The sequence below is a fragment of the Cucumis sativus genome, chromosome 1 (genome assembly GCF_000004075.3).
Source record: "Cucumis sativus cultivar 9930 chromosome 1, Cucumber_9930_V3, whole genome shotgun sequence".
Lineage (NCBI taxonomy): Eukaryota > Viridiplantae > Streptophyta > Magnoliopsida > Cucurbitales > Cucurbitaceae > Cucumis > Cucumis sativus.
Genome location: NC_026655.2, coordinates 22,072,528 through 22,096,557, shown reverse-complemented (window position 1 = coordinate 22,096,557; position 24,030 = coordinate 22,072,528). Strand labels below are relative to the sequence as shown.

General features: G+C 31.7%; 4 protein-coding genes across 5 annotated transcripts; 2 read left to right on the top strand and 2 right to left on the bottom strand.

Moving 5' to 3' along the window:
• Nucleotides 1-388: 388 nt before the first annotated feature.
• On the top strand, nucleotides 389-3,042 carry LOC101204743 (transcription factor MYB119). Its single transcript, XM_011650213.2, has 4 exons — nucleotides 389-562; nucleotides 755-816; nucleotides 1,350-1,476; nucleotides 2,290-3,042. The coding sequence occupies exons 1-4, from the start codon at nucleotides 389-391 to the stop codon at nucleotides 3,040-3,042; spliced, it is 1,116 nt and encodes a 371-aa protein (XP_011648515.2).
• Nucleotides 3,043-4,304: 1,262 nt separating this feature from the next.
• Nucleotides 4,305-12,048, bottom strand: LOC101208912 (GDP-mannose transporter GONST2). Of its 2 annotated transcripts, none has more exons than XM_031883298.1 (10): nucleotides 11,897-12,048; nucleotides 11,140-11,324; nucleotides 9,650-9,848; nucleotides 9,291-9,430; nucleotides 9,074-9,203; nucleotides 8,144-8,242; nucleotides 7,363-7,517; nucleotides 7,146-7,262; nucleotides 4,761-4,858; nucleotides 4,305-4,636 (listed from the first exon to the last, which is right to left on the bottom strand). In XM_031883298.1, exons 1-10 carry the CDS (start codon nucleotides 11,954-11,956, stop codon nucleotides 4,578-4,580), a joined length of 1,242 nt encoding a protein of 413 aa, XP_031739158.1. In that variant the 5' UTR covers nucleotides 11,957-12,048; the 3' UTR covers nucleotides 4,305-4,577. The 2 variants fall into 2 exon arrangements, with proteins under 2 accessions (XP_031739158.1, XP_031739163.1); XM_031883303.1 differs by lacking the exon at nucleotides 11,897-12,048 and adding an exon at nucleotides 11,560-11,850.
• A 1,805-nt stretch (nucleotides 12,049-13,853) lies between these two features.
• On the top strand, nucleotides 13,854-19,955 carry LOC101217467 (sodium-dependent phosphate transport protein 1, chloroplastic). The gene is given in 11 exon segments (XM_031880356.1): nucleotides 13,854-14,313; nucleotides 15,200-15,307; nucleotides 15,880-16,035; nucleotides 16,736-16,951; nucleotides 17,099-17,264; nucleotides 17,267-17,307; nucleotides 17,595-17,732; nucleotides 18,051-18,152; nucleotides 18,246-18,311; nucleotides 18,404-18,488; nucleotides 19,491-19,955. Coding segments are annotated over 11 exon segments (1,596 nt in total). The 5' UTR covers nucleotides 13,854-13,893; the 3' UTR covers nucleotides 19,589-19,955.
• A 1,596-nt stretch (nucleotides 19,956-21,551) lies between these two features.
• On the bottom strand, nucleotides 21,552-24,030 carry LOC101214516 (cytochrome P450 86A1). The gene is made up of 2 exons (XM_004150579.3): nucleotides 23,283-24,030; nucleotides 21,552-22,704 (listed from the first exon to the last, which is right to left on the bottom strand). Exons 1-2 carry the CDS (start codon nucleotides 23,990-23,992, stop codon nucleotides 21,873-21,875), a joined length of 1,542 nt encoding a protein of 513 aa, XP_004150627.2. The 5' UTR covers nucleotides 23,993-24,030; the 3' UTR covers nucleotides 21,552-21,872.

The window sequence follows — 24,030 nt, the reverse complement described above, 5'->3', positions numbered from 1 at the left end:
TATCACAATTTGGCGCCAAATTCATATCTCATTCACATTAGAAAAGAAAAATGTATATATAATTTGGACAAATAATTAGGAAAAAGTAAAGAAAATTAATGGGTTATAATTAAAACCAACCCACTAATCCCTCTCTCATAACTCTTTAATTTCTATTTTATTTTATTTGTTTGGGCAAAAAGGAGGAAGCTTAGGAGTTACAATAACTATCAATCTCAGCCGTTAGATCATCCCCAAGATCAATGGCTGTAAAGCTGCATGTCTCATGACAAAAACCCCTTCATTCTCTTCTCAATTTCCTCACCATTTTTAAAACTCTCTCTCTCTCTCTCTCTCTTTCTAATCATTTTTCAGGCGAAACACACACAAAATCCGAGGAGAGAGAAACATGCACAGCAATGCTCCGCCGCCCTCAGCAGTACCGCCACTGGCAGCCATAGATCGATTTCTCTACAGCCACAACGTGAACGGGAATAATTGCTTTGAGAAAGGTTTGATTGGAGGGTTGTCTCCGGAAATTTGCGGTGGTGGAAGTGGTGGAAGTGGCGGAGAGTGGATTGAAGTTGAAAAGCGGCGGCGCGTGGAGGAAAAATTAGAATTAGGAATAGAAGAAGACGAAGAGGAAGAAGAGGAAGAAGAAGTTACGTATGGATGGGGAAGAAAAAATAATAATAATTCTGAAATGGGTTTCAAGGAAATGATGATTAGATCATCAAATATTAATGAAGTGAAAATTTGTTCATCCAAATTCAAGAAATTTAAAAAGCGTTCTTCTGCAAATTTGATTAAAGGACAATGGACTGAAGAAGAAGACAGGTGATTTCATTTATGTGTATATATATATATATGTCTCATTTTATTTATTTATATACATATATATATAATTTAAATACATCATGATCATTACCATTGCTTGATTATCTATTTTGTTATATTATATCTACAATTGTAATAACTTCTATGAAAGAATTATAGTATTATTACACTCAAAAATAAAACCTCTCTTCAAGCTATACATTTCTTGTTACCATTTCATGAAATTTTAGGGTTTTGGAAAGATTAATATTTAGGGCTTCCTTTCCTGTGAGGATAGAGCTTCAAATTTTTTCATCTTACATATAATAAAAAGGAGATTTTTTTTTTCTTTTTGTTTTTTTACATTACTTAACCATGGCAAGAATAGGGATCAAACTATATGTTGATAATAATCAATGACTTATTCAGTGAGTTATGTTTGGATAATAATCGTTAATGTATTATTTTTTCTTTTACATCAAAATGTTAATATGATTATTAATTTGTTTGATTTTATGTTATTTTTTTCTGTTGGTGATGTGAAAATTATAAAGAAAATTGACAAGGTTGGTGAAGCAACATGGAGTGAGAAAATGGGCACAAATAGCTGAGAAATTAGAGGGCAGAGCTGGAAAACAATGCCGTGAGAGATGGCATAATCATTTGCGTCCTGATATTAAGGTTTTTCTTCTCTTTAATTCTTTTTTCTAATGTCTAATTATTTCGTTTTTGTGTTCATAAGATTCTCAATGAGATCCATAATTAATTTTGACACAAAAAGCTTCATAAAATGAGATCTATTGTGTTAGATTTTTGTGTAGTTTCAAGATTTTGTTTTTGTTTCTTTGAAGCTTTTCGTCTAACAACTTACCATTTAAGTGGCTATATATATTGCATTGCATGCCGCTAATCCATGCAAATATTTTATGGAAAAGGTACAAAGTTATAACTTTAATTCATCAAATACTGACATTTTATTCTATCAATGATCAATTATCAATAATTTAGTGTATAAAATCTTGAATTTTTCGTTGAACTATTAAAGCGTTAAAATTAGCTCAATATGCACCTTTCTATATCTTTATATTAATTCTTTAGTTACTTTATATTACAATTTAATGTAAACTTACCTTTAACCTTTGTTTTTATTTTACTTGACGAAATTAACATGCACCTATGTATGAAATATTACAAAAATATCAAATTAAGTAGTGTTTTCAAACAATCACATGATATAGCTTTAGCTAATCCACAATACCTATCTCTAAGTATTGAGATAATATAAGCCTAGTTTTAGCTATAGGGTCATGGCATATATCCACGTTATTGATTAATATTTATGGGTATATGTTAGTCATTTTTTATCTCTATTGGAATAAAAAATTGTAGTTACGAGGAGATGGTTAGCTAGTCATGTTTTTTATCATTATTTGATGAGCGTTTTTAAACTATAGTTGTGGCGGTTACATTGAATAATTTTGTTTTATATTTTAGAAAGAGAGTTGGAGTGAAGAAGAAGAGAGAATACTAGTGGAAACACATGCAAGAGTTGGTAATAGATGGGCAGAGATAGCAAAAAGCATTCCCGGAAGAACAGAAAACGCTATAAAAAACCATTGGAACGCTACAAAAAGAAGGCAGAATTCAAGGAGAAAGAACAAACGCCCTAACTCCCAAAACGGCAAACCCCACTCTTCTATTCTTCAAGATTACATCAAAAGCAAATACAACCCGGCCGCCGTCACCACTGTTCCCACTTCCACCTTCTCCGATGACCCTTCATCTCATTTCAACCATTTCTTCTCCGAATCATCCGATTCTACCTCCAACCTCTCGTCGGCAATCATCTCATCGCCGACGTATGATGATGAGCTTCTCTTCATGCAAAACTTCTTCTCAAACTCAAGCGACTTATTGTCGTTGCCATCTGCTGACGATGGTGCATCGATGTGGAATCAATCTACGGTAGAGTTTGGCTCTGTCGACTCTGAACGGAAAGCAGAGAGGCCGAAGACTGGAGATGATGGAATCAATGTGGCAACGAGTAGTCACTTGTGTTCTGACATGTATTTGTCATATCTTTTGAATGGGACGATGAACAACTCTTGTGGCGGCGGCGGTGAGATTCAGAACATGGCGGAGCTGCAAGTGATGGCGGCTGCTGGTGAAGGCCTATGGGAGAATTCGCAACAAGTGAAGAAGGAAATGGATTTGATGGAAATGTTGTCTTTCCATTGTTACCCTTGAGTCGAATTGATAGCTTTTAGTTTGAACTTTCAATGGAAAATTTTGATGGAGGTTTGGAACCTCCTCGTTCTTGATCAAAATTTGTGTTTTAAAAGTAATCTCGTCGGCTTTTTAATTTTTTTTAGAATACTCGAAAACTGTATGTGTTCTCGGGAGTGATTTAAAAATGGCTAACTAAAACCACTAAAAAATGGTTAATTTTACACTTCCTTCAGATCCAATTTTTATATAATCATAACTATAAAAATATGTTTTTAATGAAAAATGATTTTAATCATTTCATTATTCTTTTCTAAAAAGTAATAAAATGCATATGATGAGGTATAAAAATGGATTTGAACTTATCACTTATCACTTTGTATGGATTTGGATTCTAGACAAACAAATGTAATCTTACCCTTAGAAGCTTTAAAATATATTAGCAATTTTAACCCTTTATTTAAATGTTAAATGTTCACTCTACACAATTGTCCTATACATTCAATGATATATGAAATTGATCATTTCTTTAGTGATAAACAACATTAGGACTATTTAAATTTTTTAGTTGAAAAAATTTAGAATTATGAGAATGATAAACATTTCGACTGTGTAATACTTTATTCTATTCGAACTAAACGTGTTTAATAACTTTATCTAACTGTTTCAATTAAACAATAATTCTTTTCAAATATAATAAAAAGCCACAAAATATTTATACAAATGACAAAATAAATTACTAAAATTATCTGCACAATTTATTTTGTTATTGTATGTAAATAATTGATCAATTTTTTTAACTATTTCTGACTATTATATTTCCTTTTAGCAAATTAAAATAAAATTGATGTTTAATGTAGTAGGGTAAAAGAAGGGGCAGGAGTCAAGTGAAAAAAATGAAGAGAGAAGAATTTAATTTGAGTGAGTAATTTAGCAAAATAGTGTAATTTGATCAAGAAAAAAATGTTTTTTTTCTGTTGGGTTAGCCAAAACTTTCTTAATAATAATAATATCAAGGAAATAATGGACTTTTTTATATATATAACCAATATTAATCGACCAATGGTTTAATTGCAATCAAAATGGCAACAATTTGGCAAAATTAATCACTAAATTTAACACAATCATCAGAATACAAGAAACCCTAAAAACTGTTCATGGCAAACAAGTGTCGTGGGTAGAAATTGGAAGATGATAATGGTCCTCATTAAGCATATAATTGCTTTGTTATCAAGCCATAAATTCAGCAGTTTCATAGATGAACAAAAGGAGTTATTGACAAATTAAAGGTCAAAGGTAACCGTTTTTCTTTTCTTTTAGCCATCAATGCTTTGGAATAAATTGTGATAAAAACGAAAAAGGTAAATAGAAAATTGATTTACTTTCTTTTCTTTTCGTTTCCCTCAATAATTTACAATTATTCTTCAGCAGAATACAGACAATTCACTGAAATTAATGTCCTTTTTAGCAATAATAATAGTTACTTAATAATTCCAAACTCAAAACTCAGAACTCAGAACTCTTTTGCAAATCAATTAACTTTAATCAAAAGAAAATTACGTGCCTGGCTTTGAAGACATTTTGGCCCTGGCGAAGAACACCCCAGCAAATAAACCTGCCATACATAATGGAATTCTTGAACTTCATAATCCAAATGGGCCTAAATGTAGTAGAAATTGAAACAGCGACCATATTTGCAATATTTGAGAGAGAGTAGAGAAATTGTGTTTGGTTATTACCAAATAATATACTGAACAGGTTTGGTGGACTCAGTGGAACTTTAAACAAAAGAATGCCAGCAATTGATATTGGAATCTTGTTCAAGGAACCTACAAGGCTGTAAAAAAACAAACAAAAAAGAAACCCAATGTAAGTAACTTAGTTTGATGAATTTTATGTGTTGCATCTAAATTTGTTGTATCATTTTTAGTTAACCTACGTTTGGTTTGTTTGTTGGATAGCAATTTTGTCTTCTTTTTCCACATATTCATCTAAACTTATATCACAAATTTCTAACTCTGCGCCAACTTTTTCAAAATGGAGTTTTGAATAAAAAAATGTAAGTCATGTTTCACATCATAGAATGATTTGCATCTTTCTTAATTATTTTAAGTTAAATAAAAAAAAAAAATCAACTACTTGAAAGGTTATTTTAAAAACAAAGACAAAAAAAAAGTGGTTTGTTTTTAAATTTTAACTTAAATAAACTTGAGGAAATATTGTGAAAAAATTAGTATAATTTTCACAACAGAAAACTAAAAACAAAATGTGGTAAATGGACTCTGTTGAATAAGAAAATGGCTTAACAAGTAAAACCATGAGTCGTGTTTATTTCATGACCTAGACATAGTTCAAGAGTCAAGTCTAGCCAGTACTAGGTGGTACATTCATATTATCTCCCCTACTTATACAACAAGACTCATAAATAATAAGTTTATAGTTGACATCAAGCATAAGCTCAATGTTGCACTGGACGCACAAGAAGGTGTGCATTAGGCACTCGACTTCATTCAAACCCAAAGGTGAAAAACATGACCTTTGAGCATCTTAATTATTTCAAAAAATAATTATTTGAATTTTTCCTTCATTATTAATTTTAGAAAAATGGGGGAATTGCATTGTATAGCAAAATATACTTGTATGTAATGTATGATTGCAAGCAGGACTGCAATTTTTTAAATTGCACTTATAGCAAAATTATTTAAGAGTATTGAAAGGATATTCAAGTTTGAGGACAATAAAGTAAATTACATTTGGTGGTATTTTGAAATTATTTCAACCTATTGAATCACCAATTCACCCAAAAGCTTAAGCTAGTGTGGTTGAAGGCAAATTTAATTATATATCACCAACACTCCTTTCACTTGTGGGTTTGAAATATTTGAAAGACCCAACAACTGAAAATTGATTTTAATTTGGGAGGAAACAACAATGCCTCTGATACCATATTGAATCACCAATTCACCCAAAAGTTTAAGCTAGTTTGGTTGAAGATAAATTTAATTATATATCATCAACACAATCATTTTCCTTTCCGGCTCAAATTGTGAGAAACCTACATAGTAGAAAACTTGAGGTAGCCAAACACCACAATCTTTTTGTGCAATGTTGGTTTTTGTCTGTGCATTTTGGATGTGTAATGTGTCTTATATAATTAACTTTGTGTTTGGTTTTTGTCTGGTGCATTTTGGATGTGTAAAGTGCTCTTTTAAGTTTTGGGGTTTGTGGTGTTCTCTAACATTATTAGTGTTGAACAATTGCATTACCAACTAAATGTATCATTATACTAAAGTAGATGCTAAAAGGCAATGGAATGAAAATCATAAACTACCAACTATATGACAAACTATAAGTTAATTATTATTTGAGAAAAGTCTTCAGGGAAGAGTTTTTGCTTTTTTTTTTCTTTTTCCATTTTCTTGGTTATATTTATGGTTACTTCAAAAAGTGTCTGTTTCATTATTTGTTCATCGAACTTATTCATTCATATGCTTTTAATGAGTTTTTTATTGGTGATTGTCATTAAATTACTATTTAATTGTCATGTGATTGTTATCTTATTGATATTAATGTAATTTTAAGATATTTTTAGACAATATTAGCAGCATATTTTTAAATGTTGTTTTAGTCTTATTGAAAAACTTCACTTGTTGACACCTCTAATTATTTGTCTACCATGTGATTGTCATGCGTATTTCATTAGATGTTAAGTGATATTGAGGTTCTGATAAGCAGTGATCAATGATCAATTTAGTACCACGTGGGTCTTTAGTGGGTTGGATTGATTTTCTTAAAGAGTAGGACTTGAATCTGAATCTAGAGATGGCTGGAAGATATATTTACCACTAAGCTACTAGCAATTTTGATATTACGGAAGTTTGTTATATATATACTATATAAAAAGTACAAAATTGAGGGGCCTCAAGCCTCTTAGACCTTAACTAAATCCGTCCCTAGGTGAATTTATAGTATTTTTCTATAGATATGCATGTTTTGGAAAAATCTTGCACTCAAACATCAGACCAAATAAAAAAAACACGAGATCCATGCAACAAGAAGTAGAAATATTTGCATTGTAGTATTCCTAGCTGCAAGCAGAGGAGATGATAATGAAATGGGAATACCTGTAGGTGGTGGGGCCAGTTTGATGTAAGAACCACATAGAGGTGAAACTAATAGCGAGTCCAAGTAATCCGCTAGCAGTGGCGATAACCCAAAACGTTGGCAATTTTATTACATCCCTGTAGAGGAAAAGAAAAAAACTATTTAATTAGCCGAGAAACTTAGAGAATATACAATGAAAAAGGAAAGGAAAGGAAAGAAAATAATCAATCTACTTACGCATTCATAACATAAGCCCATTCGCCAAATAAGATGATCAAAACTACACCAAATGGCAGAGATAATAAATTATTTAGCAACACCATGGAAGCTTCATTAAGAGATCCAGATCTTGTTAATTTCTTTGCTTCGTCCATGATACGTCTCAGTGTAAGCTGTGAGTGTGACACAAAGCAAAGTCATATTGAATTGTTACAATTTACAGAGCATCCACATGCACGAACTTTCAAGTATATATTTAGGTTTGTTCAATTAAGAATCAAATTCTAAAAACAAAAACTTTTTTTTTAAATAGTTTTTTAAGCCATGTTCGATAAACGAGCTTTTGGTTTTTCAGTTTTAAAAGCTAAGTCTACAGAATACTTCCACCTATTGGTTTTCTTTTTCTACTTTCTAGAGTTTTGCAAAGTAGAAAAAAAATGGTTTTAAGAATTTGGCAAAGACTTAAATGTTTATTTGTTAGTATAATAACTATGGAGTGCGGATTGAACCTCGAACTAACTTCTAAAAATAGAAGACATATCAATACTAATGAGTCAACTTATTTTAACACAAAAAAATTTCAAAAACCAAAAATCTATAATTAAATAATTATCGAACAAGTTCTCAATTATACTTAAATTTTAAAAATATTAGTTCATAACAAATGAAAGAAATTTAAAATAATGTTTTAAAAGCTTAATTTTAAAAAAACAAAAAATGAAATAGCTAAATGGCTATTTAGGTGGTGAATGGAAAGGAAAAAACTCAATGGGGTCCAAAAAAACTGAAGACTACTTACTGAGTAGCTTGCTGTGAGAACACAGTTTGTGATCTGCCATCCATAGCCTAATGTATCAAATGTAAGATCTGTTACACCACCGCTGATGGCAGAGATGATCTGCACGCATAAAAGAAGAGTGAATTTGAGAAACGAAAAAAACTATGCTTCATTAAAGGAAATAATCGACATGATTAACAAAGTGCTTGATAAAGAGCAGGAGTCAAAGATTACAGTTTTTCTCAATGAGTTACATATTTATCAGAGAACCTCAACAATTACGGAAACTATGCATCTTTTAATACCAAATGAACATTGAACTTCAGCAATATAAAGATTGGGTATGAACCCCGTGTAACTTTTTTGCCCATGGAAAAACAAATAGAAAGGGAATAAAAGCACTGCCCGTTTGAAAAGATGAAGACCATCGTAATACATATTGGCAGAGAATAATGAGTAGAATAGCCTCTCTCTCTGAAGAGAGTACAACTCCGTATCAAAGTTTTCTTCAATGATGGTTGAGACTCATTTATTTGAATTTACAACCAATTGAAGGTCGGAACTTCTTGAATTGCATCTAACGTTCTAAAGTATCTACTAGTAATCTTAAAACTTATAATCCGTGTTTGATAAATGTGTTCAAATAGACATTTTTTTAAGTTCAACTAACTTACTAGATGGGTATTAGATATAAAAAAAAAAGTAACTCGCTCGTTCATATTAGATTAGATGCTTTATTAAGTTCAATGTAAAAGTATCGTTTGGATCAAGGAGTGGAGTTGTGAAGTTTAGAGAGTTGTCAACCCTTGAACTCTTAATATTATAACGAGTAAATAAAACATAAAAGTGATGCTTTAAGCGCAACCTTCTTGGACCAAACAAGAAAACTCTACTCCCCAAATTTTAATATGATGTTTGGATGTAAATTGGGAAGTAAAATAGTATGTTTACCATTAAGAACATAGCAGTCCAAACTTTTTGGTTCTGCCGTTTCCGGAAAATGTAAACTTCTCCAATGGCAGTCAATATGTTTGTCACATTCTTCAAAATTGTCACCATTGCAATATTTATATATTTCAAACTGAAACCAAGAAGCCCAAATTTCTGTCAAGGGTACTCAAAAGAGCCAAACAAAAAAGCTACTGAGAATCTTAGACACTAAACGCACCTATACATGCCAGATACCAGCATTCCGATAAAGATTAAGTTGACTGGAATCCACAGCCTAATCAGCTTCCAATTAAGCTTTTCAATTGAAACTGTTCTGCAGAGGCCCAATAGAATAATAACTATAGAACTAATCAAATTCTGCAGAAAATTACCGGAAGAAATCAAATTTGGATATGCTAGAAAATGTGGTCAAGTAAAAATTTGAAAGAGAAACGAATTGAGAAGTGAAAGCTGACAATAGTAAGCAAAAAAATTCATTGGTTCAAGTGATTTTGTTTCAAGACCAACAATTAAGCAATTTGACAAAGTTCGGAATTTTCAATTTTAACGCATATGAGAAAGAAACGAGTGGCATACTTGATAAAACATCAACGATATTCCTGCATTGAAATTGTAACCAGAGAGAACAACTTTATTCAGTATAATCATGCTGCAAGAAGAAATGCAATACGCAGTCCCGGATAAAATAGGGCCCGTTTTCCTTCCTAATCCATGTTCACGTGTTTCATCTCCATCAAGCAAACCATTATTGACAGTTTGATTCCCTCTGAAAAACCTAAGATAAAACACTGATGGATTAGCCAGAGTAATGGAACATTACCAAAATTTTCAAATTAAAAAAAAAAAAAAAAATTTGGGGTACAAATTTAGTCGGGAAACTTTAACATTGATGGTTATTTCACGAATTTTCACATTTACAAATCTAGTACTTGAATTTTAAAAACTTTTAACCTATTAAACCCAAAATTAGGAATTGCATGGTTTGTTTGCACATAAATTTCAATTTTATCTCTAATAAGTAAATAAGCTTAAATTTGTCCACATGTATTATACACAAAATTAAAATTTTAGTTTTAAAAAATTTAGTCTATAGACTATATTTTTTTTGCAATGTTTATACTCTCTACAAATATTTTCAAAAATCAAAATAAAAATTGAAAACTAAAAAAATAGTGTTAAAAAATATATTAGAATTTGACTAAAATTAATCTGTCTACTTTAAAAATGAAAATCCCAATAAAAATTTGGAAAGAAGAAAGGATCTTAATTTTAAACAACTTAATAGAGCCTCAGGGGAATTATTACACACTTGGTCATTAAGATATAGTTCACTTGCATTTTAAAGATATAAATTTTAAAGTTTATATCAAACCAAACTTATAAGTTAAAAAAATAATAAATACACAAAATGATGACCATCATAAACCTGGAGGAAACAAACATATTATAGAAAATTGTTTTAAATCATTAATATATTATAAAGAAATTACAAATGTAGCTAAAAAATAAGATTAGTTCAACAATAATTGATATTATTTTTATCATCAGAGGTCCAATCCTCCATCTTCATAATTATTATAATAAAAGAAAACTACCAAATATATATATCCATCCATATCCATTATTGTTAAGACAACTAAATTCTACAACCTCAATCAATAAATGTTCCACAATGCAGCTGTTTTGATGGCTTTTCAATGCTAATTCAAAAACTTTTAACTTGTAAACCAAAGTTAAACTGAAGCTCACTATGATCGATATGTTCTATTTTCTTTAACTTTGGTACTTCAAACAATATTTTAATGAAGTTGAGAATTTGACGCTGAATTTTTCAACTAATGACAATCTAAATAACATAAATGTATACTACTTTCATTTTGAATTAATTTTGTGATTGAATCTCATGTTGTTTTGCTGATAAAAATAAATAAATAAAACTTTCTACTCTTTAATAGAAGTTAGTACATATCTAACCTACAAAAATTTAAATTCCATTTCACATATTAAACGAGATAGAATTAATTAAGCAGCTCAGATAATATATAGGACAGAGTATTCATGAGTACCTATCACCCAAGGCCCTGCGCTGCGCATTCGTTAAGAAATTGCTAATCGACTTGCTTCCTTGATTTCGAATACCGCTGAGAAGTCTATGTACTGTCCCACCCCTTTCATTCTGCTCAACATTTCCATTTCTGATGCTCACAAGCGGTTCCTCACCATCGATTTCCAACTTGAAATCAGATGACATCTACCAAAAGAAACAAAAACAAATTTTCACGAAGAACAAAAAAATCGAATCTCTTACATAATCTCCGAGAATAAGATTTTGAACAGTTAATAGTAGTTGCAACAAATTCATTTGAATAGTAAGATCACGATATAAAAACCATAATAAATATATATAAAAAAAAATTGAAGAAAGAATCAGAATCTAAAAATAACCACAATAAACTAAAAGAATGAATAGCGATTCTGAGTCCTACCAAGTCAATCGAGTATCAGAATCTCCAGAGAGCAATGTTCTAGTATCCTAGTATCCTAGTATCCTCAACTCTCAAATTAAATCAAAACACACACAAAAAAATCCTAATTATAACAGAAGAGATGAAATCAAAGGCGTGATTGGCGAAAATACGATACACGTCCAGTACAAGAACAGGAAAAAGGAAAGTGATGTGAAAGCAAAATCCGTAAAGAGCAAGAAACGGGGAGAGGAAATGGTGGATCAGAAGAAGCGAGATTATAGGGAAGAAAAGGGAAAAATGAAAATGAGCGTCTGTGTAAAGAGAGTAATATTTTGGGATTAGGGAAGAAGTTCACCTTCTTTCTGTCTTTCTTTGTTTCTCCTTCTTCTTCGAAAGTCAAATGGCTCCTCGTCATCCATGAGCGGTGAGCGCGAATCTCTGAGTGAGAAACGAAGAAGGGCCATTGATGGATGAGAGGATTGCTGCAACTAGCAGCAAAGAGCTTGCTTCTTCGTGACGGAAACCTTTTTTTGAATTTTATCGCTTTTAGCGCGGAATTTCTGGAAATGGGCCGCTAATTGGGCCTCGTTTGGGCAGTTTCGCGTCTTATTGGGCTTGGAGGTCGTGTCTTACCTCAAAATCATTAATGATCGCTTCCAAATTTACGAGGTGGGGTTTCAACTTAAATTATAAAAGGGTTCATTATAATATAAATAATAATTAAATATATAGCAACTTTATAAAAATTTGTAAACATATCAAAATCTATCTGTCATAATTTTATCACTAATAAATTCTTATTGATAGACCAATATTTGTAACATATTATCATTGACTTTGACAGATTTTGTTATATCTGTATTTTTTTAAGATATTACTATATGTTTAATTATTTTAAATCTAATTGTTATATTTGCAATTATCTCAATATAAAATATATAGTGAAAATATCAATTTTGATATTGAAATTTGTATCAATTTTGACTTTATTTCGTCATATAATTACAATATGAATTGAGATATATTAAATGACATTTGGAACAAGAAGTTTGTTATTATAGTTCTAAGTTATTATAGTTAGGTTCGATTATATGTGTTTGATATGTAGATTGGATTACAATAGCATGGTGTTTGAGATATAAGTTATTTTTGTTTAAAAATAAAATAGTATACACGGTAACTCCTTGAAAATTGTAAATACTTCATTGAAAAATGTAAAATAGTAAAAATAGTATTTACAGTAACAAAGTGTGGTTGTTATAGTTTTAGGATATTCTTTGCTTAAAATGTTCTCTTAAAAGTTATACTATTCAACAATGTTTCGTTTTTAAATTAACGGTTAGGTTTGTATTGAGATGAACTAATCTAAAGTAGTAGCTATCAAAAACAAAATGTGAATGCATACAGAGGTTGAATTTGTGTAGATCATTATGTATTTGTTATTTGACCTTGAAGAAGAGGTTGTCCAGTTGCTTCATTCATCACATAGCAAACATTTGGATGAAACTCAAAGAATACATTATTTTCTTATGCAAATTGGCTAACACTTATTAGATTATTTGTTATATGACAAACACAAACTAAATTTCTTTCCCAAAATTTCCACACAGTTGGGTGTTGAGGCTTGTTTTCATCATTCAATTAAAACTAATTCTCTCCCATAGTTTAACCGTTTTTAAAAATATAATAATTTGATAAAATATTTACGTTGAACAATTTAAAAAATAGAAAAAGCCACATGTCTACAATTATTTACTCTAGAATAATTTCGAGCTAAAAGGAAAAAGTCATATGTCCACAATAAAAACTACAAAAAAGAAAACCTAAGTCAACCATTGTTTACGTTTAATTTTGGAACATTTTTAAAAATAGCAAAATAAATTAAAATATCATATCACTAGCTAATCAATGAAAAGAATATCATATATTTGTTATTAATAGAATCGGAAAGTTTTGCTCTGCGTAAATATTTTATCAAATTTTATATTTTTGATCAATCATTTCTTACTTGGTTGTTTAGGTTTAATAAAAAAAAATATAAAAGTAAAATTGTAGAAAGGATAAAAAAAGAGAATGAAAAGAAAAACAAACCTCAAATATTTATAAAACAAATTGTAGAGTGAATATATTTCGTAAATATTTAGTCAAATATTATATTACAGACGCTTTTAAACGAAATGCTTGAATTAAAGAAAAAGAAAGTTTGGAGTTAATTGCATGATATTTGGGGGAGAGAACCCAATCTGTTCTAAGCAAAATGCCACGTGTCAAGTCTTGTACCATTTGCCAATTAATATCTTTCAATCTCTCTCCCTCTAAAATCAGTCCTTTCTGCCACTGCCTTTCAAACTGATGAACTCCCTCATGGCCGCCGGAGCTCTTCTTTACTCTTTCTCCCCAACCCCTCCAAATCCCTCTGATTCTTTCAAGAAATTCTCCCTTACAGAACGGAGGCCCAAATTCCCCTCACGTTTTCATCTCACTGTTCTTCCTGAGGATCGATGCTTCGTTTTCCAGATTTCTGCTCGACGACATTCTGGCGGAAGGGGAAATTGGAGGCTTTGGACCGACCTCAAGTCCAACCCATACGACGTATCCATCAAACCTCCGAACTCGGTGAAGTTTAACAGCTCAATCGACAAATCGGTGCTCGACGACGATGAAGAAGAAGACGAGCTCGGTGATGAACTTCCATGGTGGAAACAGTTCCCTAAACGATGGCTTATCGTCAGCTTGTGTTTCTCCGCTTTCCTTCTTTGCAATATGGATAGGGTGAGTGAGCTCTGAATTAATCCAATTATTTAATGGCTTTGCAATTAACATTATTAATTATAAATTGTAGTGTAGAGTTAAGATTATTGTTGTTAATTAATTTACATAACTTACGTCTTAGTTTTGATGACTTGAATTTTTTGTACTGTTCATTGGGTTTTAGTCAAATGGTCTAGAGACTTGCTATATATTGCAAGTAATATTTTATTTTAGATTTGGTGATCTGTTACTTGCCTACTTCTTTCTTATTGTATTTAATAGGAATTACATTTCTTGTAGTTGTAAACTAGTTAAGAAAGACCAAATGTATATTGATGAAAGTTAGTTAGCTAAGATAAAATATTGAAAATGTAATCACAATCTCAATTAGGTTAGACTTATCATTTCCAACGAGAATCAAAATAAGATTAAAATATTTTGCGACAAGAGAAGTAAAATGTTTTTCTTTTTTAAATTATTATTTCTAAAAAGCGAACCTATTATTAATATATACTTAGGTCTATTTGAATTGACTTCTTAAGTAATTGAAAAAAAACTATAAGTCCAATAGTAAACTATTCGACTTATAGACTAATTTTTCTAAGTGGTTTGTAATGGTTGACTATGTATTTTTATTTTTTTAAGGAAAATAATGTATTTTCTTCTTTAGATAGAATTTTAGCACTTTTTTAGTATTTTTCTCACGATGCTCTTAAATAAGAAACTCATTTATTTCTTTTGTTTTGTAATCCTACAAATCTGTTATTGTTCTAGATATTTGATTCCTAATTCAAAATTGTAAGTAGAACAAGTTCAAGTTTAAGAAACATAAAACTAAGAGTGAAAGTGTGATTTTGTGGGGCATATTGATTTTTATAAAACACATCTGTTTGTTCAATCTATGTAGGTAAATATGAGCATCGCTATACTTCCAATGTCAGCAGAGTACAATTGGAATCCACAAACTGTTGGTTTGATACAATCTTCATTTTTCTGGGGATATCTCCTCACTCAGGTAATCACAAAAAATGACCGCTTTTTATTGTTCTAATGCTCTCAATGACTGACCCAAGAGTCTCTTCTTATGTACATGTAAAAATGAAGCTAAACAATGTTGTGGATTGAAACAATATATTTTGCCTCAATCACATGATGAAAGTTAATTTATCCTTTTATATAACATAATACTAAATTTAATTATCTTTACCTATCAACTTAAGCTTTTAGATCAATCAATGATTTAACATGGTATCAAAGCAAATGATAAAAAATGTATGTGATCAAACTCCTAAGATGTTATTTCCTTTGCAATATTAATTTTACTTGTTGCATCTTTTATATATCTCAAGCCCACAAGTAAAAGAGAGTATTAGATCATGTTACATTAAATTTACTTTCACCCTACCATCTATAAAAATCACATCAATTTTTTCTCATCAACGTGTTTATATCTTCGTCCATTGAACTGTGTATCTCAGCAAAGGAAACACCATCTCAAATTTCAAAAGAATCCTTCTTCCCCAAAAGGAGAAACCAGTGTTTTATTTTCTTCCTCCATTTCTAACATGTAGCTACGGTTGATGACAGATTGCTGGTGGGATATGGGCAGATACAGTTGGGGGAAAGCTGGTTCTGGGATTTGGTGTGATATGGTGGTCAGTTGCCACAGTTCTCACACCTGTAGCAGCTAAAATTGGTCTGCCATTTTTGCTTGTTGTTCGTGCATTCATGGGGATCGGTGAGGTTTGTCTCATTACATCTCACTACTAGACCCAAAAATTTAAACAATAAACTAGGGTATGTCTAATCTTCTAAATGTGTACTTAACATTCTATCTCACTTGTGAGCTCAAATATTAAAATTGAACACATCAAACTCACTACATGAGCTATCAGTAATTCAGTATCGATTGGGATGGAAATGATACTGCAAAGGTTCAAACTTAGGATCTACTCTTTTAGCTTAAACTATTCTTGACCTTGCGAAAGCTAAAGATAAGGGTATATTTAATCTTTCATGTACGTTTTATCTTAGGCAATATCTTATGTAGTTGCTCCCCTTCTAAAGAGGGGTTTTGGCTGACTTGTATTTTTTTTTGTACACTCTTATATTCTTTCATTTAATTCTCAATGAAAAAGTTGTTGACTTGTTTCTATAATTTTTTTAAAAAAACAAAGCTCTTGAACCCATCCTTTTTTTCCCTGCTATTACTTACAAGTTACAAGGAAAGAAATGTAGTAGTAGGGTGCTGGAAATAAAGTTGAGTTATTTCTCTGATTTATTTCCCTGATTTTTCTTTTCTTTTATTATTTTGGTTCTTTGGCTTGTGTTTTGTATGCCTTTGGGCCTTGTATATCTTTTCTCTTTATCTATGAAAGCTTGAATAAAAAAGTTGAAAATTTGTCCTCCATAGACATTAGCTTAGGTGTTCACTTATTTCCAGGGTGTTGCAATGCCTGCCATGAACAATATACTCTCCAAATGGGTTCCTGTAGCTGAAAGAAGCAGATCATTAGCACTTGTTTATAGTGGAATGTACCTTGGTTCAGTAACAGGCCTTGCCTTTTCACCATTTTTGATACATCAGTATGGATGGCCATCAGTTTTCTTCTCATTTGGCTCCCTCGGCGCAGTCTGGTTCGCTGTGTGGCTAAATAAGGTGTCTAACTCTGCTACCAACGAAATATAACTCAGTCTAAATCCTTTTGTTTATTGTTGAATAACCTATAAAAGGTCTGTCTTGATTCCAAAAATTCTCTTGGAAACATGTCAATGTCACGTCATTGATTTCGAGTCATGGCTATAGGCACACAGTTCTCCACTTGATGATCCTCAACTGAGGCCACAAGAAAAGAAGCTGATTTTTGCAAATAGTGTTTCCAAGGAGCCTGTTAAAAGCATACCTTGGGGAACGATCTTGTCCAAACCACCAGTTTGGGCTCTCATAGTTTCTCATTTTTGTCACAATTGGGGACATTTATTCTATTGACTTGGATGCCAACATACTATCACCAGGTAAGTCTTTTTATTATTTCATTGCAATATTTTATTAGAACAGCTCTATCAATAACCTGTCAATTTACTGCCTCTTGAAAAAATGAAAAGACATGTATACATCTTTCATTGAAATGCATTAAAGTACAGACAAGGTTCAACCAACACGAAGATTGCAAATGAAACAAAGCATAGGAATGATTGGCATAAAATTATATGTGAATCTGTACTATGGACATTGTGAATATTTGCTTCCATGGTGTTGAAGATATGTAAATCTTGATTTCGAATCTTTACATATCACTTAGGTCCTGAAGTTCAATCTCACAGAATCCGGTCTTCTTTGTGTTCTTCCCTGGCTAACAATGGCATTTTCTGCAAACCTTGGAGGCTGGATCGCCGACACACTTGTGAGCAGAGGCCTTTCAGTGACTACTGTCCGAAAGGTAATAAGTAATGTTTCTATTAGACATATTTGTTCACGTTCTAAGTCAAAAAGCTTAAGTTGACAAGTTAGGGTATATTTAATTTTCAATATACATTCGTAACACTCACTTGTCATAGAGAATTGGCATGAGATCTAACAAATGATGAAGAAAATGTCCCTGCAGAAAATTTCAACATAAGTTCATTACTTGAGATCTTGTTAAATTACAAGAAAATTTTAAAACTTAAGTTTATAAGCCATTATGCAACCTCATAGATTGAAAGAACCTCTTATTCTGCTGCTTGAAGAACATTTTCTTAAACTTTTTACTTTTCAGATTATGCAAAGTATTGGATTTCTTGGCCCTGCATTCTTCTTGACCCAATTGAGCCATGTTGATTCTCCGGCGATGGCGGTTTTGTGCATGGCCTGCAGCCAGGTTGGCTTTCCATTTTGAAATGTGCTTTCCATATCTTTATGTTAAATTCTTGGAAAACATACAATATTTTCTTTGATACGCCGACTTGAATAGGGAACTGATGCATTCTCTCAATCCGGTCTATATTCAAACCACCAAGATATTGCACCCCGATATTCTGTGAGTTTTCGGCTCCAAGTTATTCGTTCGAGTACTTGTCATTGATTTTCGATTGGAAAGAGCTTGTAGTTGATGCAATCATATCTGTTCAGGGAGTGTTACTTGGTCTATCAAACACAGCTGGAGTTCTAGCAGGTGTCTTTGGGACAGCGGCTACAGGTTACATCTTGCAACACGGTTAGTCCTACTTCTTTCAATAATAACTAGTTCTAATTAAGAAGAAATAATAAAGATTTGTACTCTTGTTCTTGAACACTTGTTTAACTTTCAAATTTATCCATGTTTGACTTCAAACTTGGGTAAGTAGTGAAATCAAGATCTCATCAAAACTCTTTACAAAATTATCATGAGAATTGACTAAATATATGGCACAAAACTTCACGAATAAAATGCTTAAAAGTAACATGCAAACACTTTCAAATCAAATCATGAAAATTTTCAAACCTAGCTACAAATTCATGAAAAATCATGGCAACTCTCATCATGATAAAAGAAAAAAATCATTACCTACAAAAATAGCTTCATCCAGCCATAAGATTGTTTAATCAATTCATTAATCAACTCAAACATATGAAAAACTTTGTTTTTGTCTTGTTATTTATTTTCGAACAATGATTTCAAAATTTATGCCAAGTTTTGAAAACTAAAAGAATAAGTTTCAAAAACTTTGTTTTTTGGTAGGATTTCACTTAGAACTCAAATAACTTAAGAAAGATAGAAATTCTTCGTAAAGAAACGGTTAGAAAATAAACACCATTTTAAAGGATAGGCATTTAACACTTTTGGCATCTCATCACCTAAGAGTTTGATAACTATTTTAAGGGTTTGAAAAGTAAGCTTATAAACAGTACTCCTGCTTTTCAGTTTCTTTGTTTAGTCATCCATTTCATAGGGATATTTTTAAAGTTTTTAAAAACTTGTTTTTGGAATGTCAATGTGAACTCAAATAATTTGTATAAAATCTAAAAACCTGATGTAAAGAAACAGTGAGAAGACAGAAACAAATTTCAAAAGCTAGAAATCAAAAACCAAATAGCGATTAAACATAACCTAAACTTCGCAATATACATATATTTTTTCTTCATAAGATTAGTTTCTCCTTACAACAACCTTTGAAATAAAACCCTTCCAATTCTAATAGAAATATGAAATGAGATCATATATTGAAAATATTTTCAGGTTCATGGGATGATGTTTTCAAGGTTTCAGTTGGGTTATACTTGGTTGGAACAGTGGTTTGGAATCTCTTCTCAACTGGTGAGAAAATATTGGACTAACCTTCTAGATGAATCTTTGACCTTTTTCACTACACAAAACCCCTCATTTTTCCCAACTAATTCTTGGAAAATTTGCTGCTCAAAATTACCATTGGAAATATCTTGCTACAGAAAGCAGAGCCCACTGTATAGTAGATTCTCTTTGGGGGGTTTTCGTCCTTAGAAAAATGAGAAGTTTTTTCTTTCTTTCTTTCTTTTTTCTTTTTTCTGGTGATTTTAGTAAATATTTATAAATAAATCATTTGTCCATTGTATATTTTCACATTGATTTCATAATAAGCAAAAGGTGGCCATAGTTTTTAGGCCGTTGAGACCAATTTGAGTAGACATTTGAATTATAGACCTTTTGACAATGTCAATTGAGTTATGTTCGTTATGATTTAATTATTATTATTATTTGTTTGAATATCTAATCCTTTGAACATAAATGAAAATGAGTAGAAATCCATTATTTATAATCATAACTATATGTTAAATTGTTTTTGGGTAAATGAAAACAAGGTAAATAATAAAGAGCTTCGAATAAATGAGTTAAAGATACGTTCGTTAATTATCTAAAATTTAATATTTTAAAAGGATACTTTGAGAAACAAATGTAGTAAAATCAAATAATTATTATGTATGAATAAATGAGGTACGTGAAATTGTTTCAGCAAATAATAATTAATCATTCCATAGTTCAAAGAATTCTATCTATATATTAAAAAATCGGAATCTTTGGAAAACATTTTTAGACAAATATATAATTTCAAATTTTATTTCATTGCAATTATGTCATTTAAGTATATTGGAATGTGAAACATCGTTTTCTAAATACAATATATGAATAAGTATACAAAATCAACTTTTAATATATTATATATTCTATTTCTTAATTTTTGAGTGTGAGTTACACTATTTTATTTAACAATAAACAATTACATAAAATATAAAAATGAGAATACTTTCATGCATTTCCCAAATATAGCTTCTTCTCAAAAAAAAAAAAAAGTCATTGTTGCTCATTATAATAATATCCATGTCACATATCAACTCAATCATGATATCACAAAGCAACCGATCTCTAATGGTTGAACATATGTTTTCGTGAAAAAATGGAAGTTTGAGAGACCAAGTAGGCAACTAGTCTCCTTCTAATTTTAACTATTTTTTTATTATCTATATATAACAAAAAAATATTGTAAGATAGAGAAATGATCTCTCTCCGCCCCCATTTGTACTAAAAAAATAAAATTAAATATTGTAGGAGAAAGCAACAATGATTCACATAATTATCATAGTTTTCTTTCTCTTAATTAGCCACGGGATTTAATCTACGTTTTTATATTTTATATGAATTATAACAAATTATTTCTTAATTATAATTTTTAAATTTAAGATTATGTTTAAACATTTTTTATTGCAAAGGCATTATATTAAAGTGTGTAGTGTAAAAGTGGAATCTCTAATCTCAAAGTTGATTAGTATAACCCACTATGTTCGTTGAGTTATATTCATGTTGTCATTTTACCACTATATCAATTAAGTTATATTCATGTTACATTTAATAATTTTTTTATTCAAAATTTTAAAAACTAAGTTCAATAGATAATTTTTTAAACTTTCTATTGTTGTCTATATTTTAAACTTTATTTGTTCTAAATTTGTCGTAGTAATTTATTAAACACTAAATTTGAAAATTTAAAGTTTAAATGAAATAATAAAATATATAATTATATCGACTTCATCTACTTAAACACTTGACTAAGTAATTTTTTCAACAACACTTACCAACCTTTTGTCATTGTTAATCTAATTAAGTAAAGCTTATTCAACAATAAATACACTCTAACCTAAATTAAACTAATTTAAAATTAAAAAATATTTGGATGGGAGGCACATGGTATTTGGTAATACACTCGTACAATTTATATGCTTGCAACGTCAGATATAATTAATTGAGAAAATACACAAAATAAAAATATACATAAAGTCTTCTTTCACTTAATATAATTTGGCATTAATATAAATTTTATGTATGTATATGTAAGATCCACCAATTTACCAAATACAACAAATTACAAACACTTCCACTCCCCAATTTAACCACCAACAAAAAACTAAAACAAAATGGACAAACACATTGACAATTATACCCCTCATGACCACAAACAAAATGACACATTTACCCTGTGCAGTTTAAAAAAAAACGAACCAAACCCTTTTTTTTTTAACGTACACTGAAAAGCAAATATTATGAGAAAACAGAAATAGGAATTCCAATGAAATGACGAAAACACTCCTCTTAGCCGAGCCGACGAGGATGTAAATAAACCCGAAGTCCATTCTTCATAAAAAGAGTAAGAGACATTTTCTGTTCCACCCGGTGGCCGGGAACTGGAGATAGCCGATACCGAAGGAGTACGGCCGAGGCAACGGACTTCATTTGCAAATAAGCTAAATCCTTGCCCAAACAAGTCCTCGGTCCAGCGTTAAACGCCACAAACTTATAAGCATCTTTAGGCCCCTCGAATCGGTCTCCGGTCGGAGACAACCACCGGTCCGGTTTAAACTCCGTACAATCCTCCCCCCAAATACTCTTCATCCTCCCAACAGAATAAATCGAATACGTCACGGTCGAACCAGCTGGCACGAAAGTACCATCTGGTAACACGTCATCAGCCACGACATACTTGAAATCCTCCGGTACGGAAGGGTATAAACGCAGCGTTTCAGCCAACGCGGCTTTTAAGTACACCAATTTATCGGCTTCGTCGAATACCAACGGCTCTTCGATCCAACGGCGGATGTCGTCGCCACGTGTCTGGCGGAGGACGGTCGAGATTTCAGAGAGGATTTTTTCCTCCACGTGTGGGTGGTTCATTACGAGCCAAAAGAACCAGGTGAGCGCCACGGAAGAGGTGTCACGACCGGCGAGGACGAAGTTTAAGGCAATACGGTGGAGGACGGCGGAGGAGAAGCGGTCGTCGTCGCGTTTCTTCATGAAGCGGGATAATAAGTCGTCGGAGGGAGATTCTTTATTACGGGCTGCAACGGCGTCGTTTATGTATTCTTCAACTACTTTCAAACTCTTCTTCAACCTTCTTTCCATTCCAATGCCCAAAACCTTCTCCAACCTTACGAAAAAAAAGAGAAGAAGAAGAAGAAGAAGAAAAAGTTAGCATTCATGAATATTCTTTAAGTATATCGAAGAGTTTGAAAGTAGTAGAAGTAAATAAATTATATTTAAGTATTTCTTAATTTAATAAATAATGTTTTCTTTGATGATTATTTTATTTTCTGTTTTTTTTTTAAGTTTGTTTATTTCTTTTTAGTAAAAATTGAAATTTTAATCAAATAAAAAAAAAAACGTTTTTAAAATTTCACTTGACATTCTATAACAATGATAATACGCAAAAAAAAAAATCGTGATAATAATTAATTAAGTTTATTTCATTTTAAGGGTGGTGGTTATTTTCCTTTTTCCAAGCTTAGTGGAAAAGGGACAAATATTATAAACATAAAATTATAATTTGCTAATTTTTAAAAAAAATCAGTAACAACTATAAAAAATTATGTCCTAAAATTCGATAAATATTAAAATTGAACCTCAAACTGATTTAAATTTAACATTTTTATATATTTTAAGACCTCTATTTTGAAAATTGAAAATTTTAAGAAAATAATTATTAGGTCATTTAAGCTTAGTAAAAACCTCCATAAAAGACCAGGGTAAAGAAGGCGCTGAAGAGTGGCTTCAGTGGCGGTATCAAACGCCAAAGCAAACGGGTTAGCCGGCAACTCCGGCGACAATGTTTGTGGGTCTTTCCCAAAAGTCAGTCCACAAATATTATCAAATGTTAATCGGAGTAACAAATCCTGTAAATCCACCGCCGTCTTATACTCCGCCGCTTTCTCCAATATACACCACAACCGTGTCCTTATCGTCCTATTCACCCACCGGTCCATCGCTTGCCGGAGGGTCCTCGTGGTGAACTCAAGCGCCGCCGTCTTCCGTTGAATCAGCCAAATTTCTCCGTCGCTATTGAAAATCCCTTGGCCTAACAAATCGTGAAAAGCCGCTTGCCAATCCGGTCCTTTCGGGTAATTTTCGAACCGGGTTCGAAGCACGTGCTCGATGTTTCTAGGATGGCAGGTGACAGTGTAAAATCCTTGTTTTTTAGCAATGAAGGGAAGTGCTACCGTGCAAGTTTGGTAAGTGGCAGCGCCGCCTGTGGCGCGGAGGTTCCCGGCGATCCAGTCGTGGAGGCTGCGGCGGTTGGAGATGAGAGCCGGGAGGCTGCCAATGAGCGGCCAGACGGTTGGACCGGTGAGTTTACGGGCGAGGAAATGGAACCAAATGAAGTAAGTGAGAATGAGAAAGAGGAAAAGAGGGAGGAAGGGGAAAACGTCGTCGTTAGCCATTGGATTTGGAAGGAGGAAGTGAATTTAGTGAAGGGAAG

Bases quoted from the DNA above. Each gene is read 5' to 3' on its own strand.
- LOC101204743 (XM_011650213.2), top strand. From the start codon at position 389: ATGCACAGCAATGCTCCGCCGCCCTCAGCAGTACCGCCACTGGCAGCC. The intron at 563-754 runs GTTGAAAAGCGG...TCCAAATTCAAG, and splicing joins GTGGCGGAGAGTGGATTGAA to AAATTTAAAAAGCGTTCTTC. The intron at 817-1,349 runs GTGATTTCATTT...AAAATTATAAAG, and splicing joins TGGACTGAAGAAGAAGACAG to AAAATTGACAAGGTTGGTGA.
- LOC101208912 (XM_031883298.1), bottom strand. From the start codon at position 11,956: ATGACGAGGAGCCATTTGACTTTCGAAGAAGAAGGAGAAACAAAGAAA. The intron at 7,263-7,362 runs GTAAGTAGATTG...TTTCCTCTACAG, and splicing joins TGGGCTTATGTTATGAATGC to GGATGTAATAAAATTGCCAA. The intron at 4,859-7,145 runs GTATTCCCATTT...GTTTTTTTACAG, and splicing joins ACTGGCCCCACCACCTACAG to CCTTGTAGGTTCCTTGAACA.
- LOC101214516 (XM_004150579.3), bottom strand. From the start codon at position 23,992: ATGGCTAACGACGACGTTTTCCCCTTCCTCCCTCTTTTCCTCTTTCTC. The intron at 22,705-23,282 runs GTTTTTACTAAG...TTTTTTCGTAAG, and splicing joins TACCCTGGTCTTTTATGGAG to GTTGGAGAAGGTTTTGGGCA.